Source organism: Olea europaea, chromosome 17 (genome assembly GCF_002742605.1).
Source record: "Olea europaea var. sylvestris chromosome 17, O_europaea_v1, whole genome shotgun sequence".
Taxonomy (NCBI): Eukaryota; Viridiplantae; Streptophyta; class Magnoliopsida; order Lamiales; family Oleaceae; genus Olea; species Olea europaea.
In genome coordinates this window covers 13,367,754-13,375,732 of record NC_036253.1, presented here as the reverse complement: position 1 = coordinate 13,375,732, position 7,979 = coordinate 13,367,754, and the positions used below count along the sequence as shown (strand labels likewise).

Genomic DNA, 7,979 nt, shown 5'->3' with positions numbered 1-7,979 from the left:
GAAGATTTACTAGGGCTCCAACGTCCCTTAGAGTAATAGACATGGGACCAAGAGGGAAAACAAAGGTGTTATACTCAGAAGACAAAAACTCAAAGCAATAGGAAAAAGCACTGGGTCAAAAATTGGGAGTTGAAGAGTAATTTCTAATAAATTTGAAATCCTAGCGTGATCAAAAATCGCCTTGGTGGGGCCATGATTCACAAGACGTGCATGCCATCTACGAAAAATAACATCAGCTTTGGACCAAGTGCAAATACCTTTTTCGTGAATCGGCTTCAATGGCAGAGAGTTCAAGAATGGAGGACCTTGAGTGTAAGGGAACAGTTGGCCCACCGCCACTTGTCCGACGGCTTCGGCATTATTGAACGATGGACCCACGTAGAATTCATTGAGGTTAGCACTAACTTGTGTAAGGAAGTTTGGATTTACATATGACCTAGTAAAATCTACGAAACTAAAGGAATCATCAGATTGAGTTTGTGAAGTCGCCATTGGAAATAAAGTACAGTTTTGATAAGGTTTGCCTGAGAAACGTAGCAGAGAAGCAAGAAGATGAACAGTAAAATAGCGAGGAAGAAGCGCGAAATATAGACATGGTTGAGTGGTGCAATAAAATGGCGTGTCCTTTTGGTTTATAAGGGTTTGTAACGTTGCACTTTTTCAAACTATAGAAAGAAATAATGATTGAAATTCTTGAAAATTTCAAATATTGCTAGAAAATACAAAGTGAATATAGCAAAGATTAATAATTAGTATTAATTCTGCCATATTGGGGGGTAATTGTTGATACACTAAAAGTGCAACCCAAATCAAATAGTCCAAAGAGTGAAGCCCAATTGGGGAATCCAAGATAAAGATCCAAACAAGATTATTGAGGAATGCGATGGAAGCCCGAGAACACGGTAACATTATTGTCCAAGCTTGCAAGACGACCAAAATCTGAGCGAATGGAGTACCTTACGGTCGCTCAGAGCGATGACCCCGTTCTCACCGAAACATTCGAATCGCCCAAGATCTTAGCAAGCATAACATTATGGTTATCCAGAATAGCAGTTGTTGAAACAGTTATTGAGTGATTTTATCACATTCCACGATTCAAGGAACCCAGTTGAAGGCATTGAGCGACAAAGAGTAATGGCAACAATTAGAGACGGCAGTTCCACGGCAAATTAGCTACCATAAAGAAAGTGGGTAGTTATACAGCAATCAAGCAATTTCCAAACGGTTTACCACGAAAAAAAAATAATCAAGGGAATATAAAAAGAAGAGAAGACATAGAGAAAAAGGATCCCCGAATCAAACACTCTCGAACAGAGAATATGTAATTTCAATTTCTTAGTTTAAATTTAAACATTTCTTTTAGTACTCGTGTGTTTGTGCCCCTTGGAGGCATTCTGTTTAGTTTCAATCGTAAATCATCGCCAATAAAACACCCCTTTTTGGGACTTTGTCTCAAGAGATCCGTTTCTTACACAATCGTCTGATTTCCTTTTAATTGTTAGCGACTACCCGCGCGAAACACTTTCAACTTAGATAACATAGAATGACCTAGAGAAGATGCTCTTTGGAACATGCTTTCCCTATGCTGCATTAGAGATATGATCTAACTGATTACTTTGCGTAGCCCAAGCCATTACATACATTTTTTTATCGATGTGAATTTTTATTCCAAAATGTATAACGTTTTAAGAAAATACATAAAATAAATTTAAAGAATTAAGCTAAAGTGGCAGAAGATGGATGACAGCCTCTCATATGCGTGAAATCCACGTGAATAAAAACTGCAAAAAATAAAAATAAAAAATGTGAAGCCGCCATTTATTGTGAGTGTCGGTCATAGCCTCCCTATGAGTGTAGCATCTTCTAAATTTAAATAGATACAAAGAATTTTGCTAGAAAAATAGGAGGCCGAACCCCAGTTCTGCGCAAAAAAAGGGGACCCCCCACCTATTGGTGGGGCTCGATCAGGGGGGTTGATAGACCCCCTGTTTTTGTAACAAAGCTCTAGATACAAATAACTGCATTGTTTCCAATATCCATCATTTAGTAATGAGAAACAAGATTGTCAACAATCATTTAAGTAATGACGTGCACATTGCGGAATTAAATGAAATCTGTTAAAACAAAAAGAGTTGGAAGCAGAAGCCAAATTTATGATCCTTTATGCAGTTGTATTGGTAAACTAATTAATCGACATATATTAGTCAAGAATCAACCAAAATTATTAATTATAAACGGGATTGAGCATGCATTCCAAACTTTTAAACTAAATGAAAATTGTGCAATACTTATTGTTCTCGTTTAACTAGAAATTAGCGTAATGGTGTGTTTGGTAATTAAATAAGTAACTTTTTTTTTTTTAAAAGAAAATTGATCAACATAGCCAAAAGCTGAATACAATATGTTTGATAACCAACCAAAACAAGATTATAGAATAAGAACCTTTTCAAACTGTTCATCGGTCCTATGGTTTTCAATTATTTTCTTTTGAAAATTTAAGAGCTTGCAAGGGAAGCTCCCCGTTGTGTTGATGGTTTATTTATAGGTTGCTACCACAACTAACAGTCTGTTTGGGAGTGATTTTTTCCTTCTAAAAAAATAATTTTTTGATCGTTATTTTACTATTCCAACCGTCATATTTGACTTCTTCTTTCACAGGTTGATCCCACTTTTCTCCTAACAGTCAAAAAATCAATTCTCAAAATCACTCTCAAACAGGCTCTAACTTATTTAATCTCTTCAAACTTGTAAATATTTTGAAGGCATTTTTTTATTTATTTTTATTTTTATTTTCAAGTTAGGTCATCATTGGTTGAACTACAAATTTAGATACTTGGTCCTGCACTCTTCTACTTTGGACTTCGGATCTATGCGTTCACATTTAATCTATAATCTATAATAAAACATAAAAATGTAATGAAGATTTTTGGACGAATCTTAATGAGTTACGTTTGATAATTCAGCACGTTAAATACTTCGAAAGTAGTTTGAATTGAGTAATGAAATAAAAGCTTCCCAATTAATTAGCTAAAAATTTAAGGATTAGAAGTGATCAATATACGTAAACACAATCCAATTTAATGAGAAAAATGTTGTGCTTCATCAACGATATTTCATGTAATAAAATAATATAATTAGTTTAATTTACGGGATCACTATTAAATATAGGAACCACATTTATGTTTAATACTTAGAAAGAAAATTGATATTTAAAACATTAAAATTACTCCATTGTTTTAAAAAAATTCTAGTCCCCATTTTTTTCCAAATTTTAATGTTTGAAACAGTGTTATTTATTTATTAAGAATGTATGATTAAAAAACAACGAAAAGTTTTCAATTTACATATAATATTATTTTACGGAAGATTATGAAAATAACAGAGAAAAAATGAAAGAGAATAGAAGCCAAACGGAGGCTTAACACGTTCTTGTAACGAAGTTTAAACGCCGGCAGATCCAGCGTGCGTGAATTTCCCGGATCGGAAAGAATGATAGCAGCTCGTAAATATTGTATTTATGCTTTCGCAGATAGGAATTTGGTGATTTTCAAAATTAATATAAGCAAAGTACATAAGAAAGCAGAAATGAGATGTGCCCATGTGAATGAAACAACTTCCATTACAAGTAATGACGAATTAGAGCATTAGATGACACGATCTCGGTTTTGGTCCAGCTGGAACTGAAAATGAGACAAAGAGGGACTCGGGGTACTTACAAATGACAATACTTATTCTATATATCTTTCAGGGAAAGCAAAAACAAGTGAAAAAATAAATAAAATTAATATCATGGACTAGGCTTGATGGAAAATCACATAAAAGAAAGAGGATAGATGTACTCTACACGAGAATAGTGACAAATAGCAACAAGACTAATTCCAACTCCAGCTGCGAGAGGACGTTCGCTTAAGCATTTCCAGCAGGGAGCTCACCCCAGCTCTCCATCCTATTGCCATATTTCGGCCTCCATTCAGTCCTCCCCTTGACAATTTCAGCCCCGGCCTCCAGTCGAAGCAAATGCTGGCACTCAACCTTACCAGAACTTGCCAAGTCACCAAGACCGTTACTCACCACGGAAGTAAGGGATTGCAGCACACTATCCCTCATACATTCCCTCCTATACTCGAGAGTCATGCCAGCAAGTTCACAAGTCTCCAAGATCGGTAATGGAACACTCTGCAACCAAAGTAAACCAATCAAAGTAAGATGCAAATTACCTTGAAACAAGTCCTAACAGAAGCCGAGAGGTGAAATAGAAAGTAGAACATTTTCTCAGTCATCAACATCAAGAATAAGTTGTTGTCAATGCCAGTCATCAAGAGGGCCCAGACTATTTTTATTTTCTCTTTACATATTTATGTTAAGTGTTTCTTCTTTACAAACTAAATCTTAACAGTGATGGGAAAAGCACGATAAGGTAATAACCAATAACTGTAAACACACGATAACAAAGAAGAGTCCATCAGACAGTAATTTGTGACTGATGTTGCTGAAACAAGATTATAAAATGTTCGCATCTTGAGATTCCTTCTAGAGTCGATATCCACGCGTGCATGAGGGTAACCTTACCACACACCAATAACGCACAATCCATGCAAAAGTACAATATGTATAGAAGGAACATCTCAAAACTATAACTAGCTGGAATAAGCAGCAGGATTAAGCAGTTCTAGAAAGTAATATTTGTTTTCTATTGGAGCATTTAGCATTTACTCACCCGTCCACACAAAGATAGGCTTGCTTTCCTTTTTTATCTGTCCCAAATTATATGTCACTTCCTTGTGGAGAGTATAGATGATTTTTTAGTTTTCTAATATGCCCCTATTTAATGTGTCTTGTTATCATATTTTAATGAATGGGTATATTAGGAAAAATGTAAGAAAACTTTATATTTCCAATTACATCAATTACATTTTCTTAATCCATGTGAAAATAGAAACAAGCCTATCTTCATAGGATAGATAGAGTACAATTTGTTATATCATGTGGTTAAGGGTATTTATCTCTGGCTAGACATGGTGAAATCCATGGGTCTATAGATTTTTTTATTAAACAAAGCTCACTGATTATTCAGATTCTTAAGCAGTTTACCATTAAGTGTATTCTTCTCCTCCAAAAACCTTTTAAGCCCAAAACCTTGCCCATTAGTTACCCAGTATATAGACTCATCTAGCCTGATGCCTTTCCCTCAAGTTGAACACCGAAAAAGAGAATATACATCTGAAGACTTCAGCAAGCATTACTGAGCGAAATACGAATCTGAAGTTTAGATCATATTCCTGTAAAGTAATGATATTCCACACTGAAGAGATATATCACATCAGCTGATGTTAGATGTACATAAAAATATAACATACAATTGTAATTATGTACCTCTGTATATTATCCAAGTTTTCTAAGTAAATTGACAACCTCACAGTCCAAGAAACAACAATCAAGTGCCAAAAATTAACAGATAGAAAAATCTTCCAAAGTACAAAGAAAATGTATATGGAAACAAAAACCAAAAAAGAATAAAAATAAAAATAAATAAATAAAACAAGAAGCTATGACAGGCAGTTTGAGGGCCAAATTCAAAATTCCTACGCACACAATATAAAATAACATAAATACATATGCATTCCATCCTGAATCAGATGTCTTCTTTTGTATAACTACGTTGTTCATGCAGAGCAATATTATTGCATGGGTATCTCACAATTACCTTTTAAAAATAATAAATTCTATTCATATGCAAAAATAAAGTACTTCAAAGATTTTACCAGGAATGAAGAAAAACAATGATGTATTGAAATAATAAAAGGAAAAAGGAATATTTACCTCAAGAATCCATCCCACGTATTTCACATTATTAACATGCTGGTTTACGTCCAAATCGCTCCATCTAGGCTGTATTCATAGATCAGTTTCAATAGAGTGAGATCAGGTGAAGGGGGTGTGGTGATAAATGTCATAGAAACTAAGTAATGTTCTTCATAAAGAAAGGGTGTGTTACTTACAGTTAAACCAGTACGAACATAATCTGCATTGTCACCATTCAGTTTTGGTAGCTTTCTACTGTCCTCATCCACAACAGGAAGAGAATCCACAAAATAGCCTCCTATTTCCTCTCTGACCTCATCTGGAATTTTGGCCAACCTCCTTGTCTCTTTATTCATCATCACCCATACACTGCAGTTAATTCATAAAAAAATCAAAAAGATAGCAGATAGTTCAGTTAAACTAGATTCACACATCTAAGGACATTAGCTCTAACACTCATCTAAGGACATTGAAAGTAAAGAAATCTAGTTTCAATAAAGACATGATTCAATATACCCAGTGACCATTCCAGTGAGCATGGATAAAAAATGCAGGCCACTGCAGGTCTATTAACATTTAAGAACCAATCAGCCATCTTTAACAAATAGTTAACGAAGTAAATAGAACAGTGTCCAACCTCGAAGCTCTAGTTAATATGTCACCAGTATTGCTATCACGTACAAGCCAGTCTCGGCGCATCCCATTCTTCCCGGATGCAGCTACCCAAGTATCGACCTGAACTACATCACCCCTGCATGATAGAATCAATATCTAAAACAATCAAACTTTACCGAGTTAACTACATAACATTTACTCGAGAACTTTTAACCAAGTAATGATGAAATCAGTTTTTCACTTTCGCTTAGGATTGGAGAAATACTTTCCGGACTTGGAGATGGTTTATCATGAATAATTATGAACAAGGGCAAAACTTACCAAGTAGGATACTGATCTACAATAACCTGCATTTTGGAAACTACCCAAATTAAATTTCTTTTGCACATCTCTCGAGTTGAACCAAAGCCATCGCCCAACAGTCCTGCAGTCTTTACATGGTTAAGTGCTGTTTCCTGAAAAAAAGAGTTCATCTTGTCAAGCAGCAGTGGACTAAACATATAGCAGGCTCAGTACATAAAAATAAATAGCTAGAAAGCACACAAATGCACTAGAACAATGAATTTTCCCAAAAATACCTGCAAATGGTTCATCAAAGTCTCTATAGATGCTGTACGATCAGCCCCTATTTCATATGACCTGATGCTGAAGTTTTGACGAAATATCAGACCATCTTGAACAATCCTTCCTAAACCAAAGGGGTCAGCAAGCATGTCTGGCCGCCTTGGTTTCCAATCAAGCATCATCCATTGCTTCTCAGCTGCCAGAAATATTGTTGTTATTGCAGCAAGGAGCATGCTCCAGTCAGGCAATTGGTTGATGAATGTCCTTGGGGGAGGAGATGATGTCACACCATCCTCAGTCTTAAGGCCATCCATAACTCCAACCTTGGTCCCATTTACCTTGGGAGAAGCATGTGCATTGGCCTTAACCTGTAAATTTCGGGAAGCTGTGGACTTCAGTTTAATCCCAGTTGCATCAATTCTTGAGGGGATGCTTCCTCCGAGTTTTCCAGGAGTTTTAGCTGAGGCATCTGAAGCTGAAGAAGCTATTGGGAGAAAGGCGGAAGTTGCAGCAGTGGCTACCATTGTTATTGTAACCTATTAAATCAGTCTATGCGACCAGGAAGAAAAATTAACAAATTCTTGGAAACTGCAAACCTCAAGGGTATGGCTCAACTTGAGCAAAGAATCACCAGAATGTCATTTTTTCTCTGCACAACAATGTAATCCACAAATTAAAACATTATTACTCATTTCCTTTACAAGTAAATATCATGGGCGTGTCACATTTCAAAAAGGTCAACATCTGTACATCATAAAACAAAGGAACCTGTAACAACGAGACAGAAGACGGGGAAGAGCAAGAAAAGAGAATTATCTTATTTGTATAATGAAATTCCGTAACAGCAGCTTCCCCCCAAGATATCTTCTTTTTCCCGTAATCAATGGATGCAGAGAGACTTATAATAAACATATTAGGCAAAAAGCCATTAAATGGAAGAACACATGATTGTAATTGAAACGATACATTCAAATCATTTTCCCCATGCTTATATGCAG

At 35.7% G+C, this 7,979-nt stretch overlaps 1 protein-coding gene across 2 annotated transcripts; it reads right to left on the bottom strand.

Moving 5' to 3' along the window:
• Positions 1–3,577: 3,577 nt before the first annotated feature.
• Positions 3,578–7,748, bottom strand: LOC111412963 (palmitoyl-acyl carrier protein thioesterase, chloroplastic-like). 2 transcript variants are annotated; one of them, XM_023043818.1, is made up of 7 exons: positions 7,578–7,748; positions 6,996–7,498; positions 6,739–6,872; positions 6,440–6,553; positions 6,000–6,171; positions 5,821–5,889; positions 3,578–4,176 (listed from the first exon to the last, which is right to left on the bottom strand). In XM_023043818.1, exons 2-7 carry the CDS (start codon positions 7,293–7,295, stop codon positions 3,907–3,909), a joined length of 1,059 nt encoding a protein of 352 aa, XP_022899586.1. In that variant the 5' UTR covers positions 7,296–7,498; positions 7,578–7,748; the 3' UTR covers positions 3,578–3,906. The 2 variants fall into 2 exon arrangements, with proteins under 2 accessions (XP_022899586.1, XP_022899585.1); XM_023043817.1 differs by having other exon boundaries at positions 6,996–7,655.
• Between the last annotated feature and the right edge of the window lie 231 nt (positions 7,749–7,979).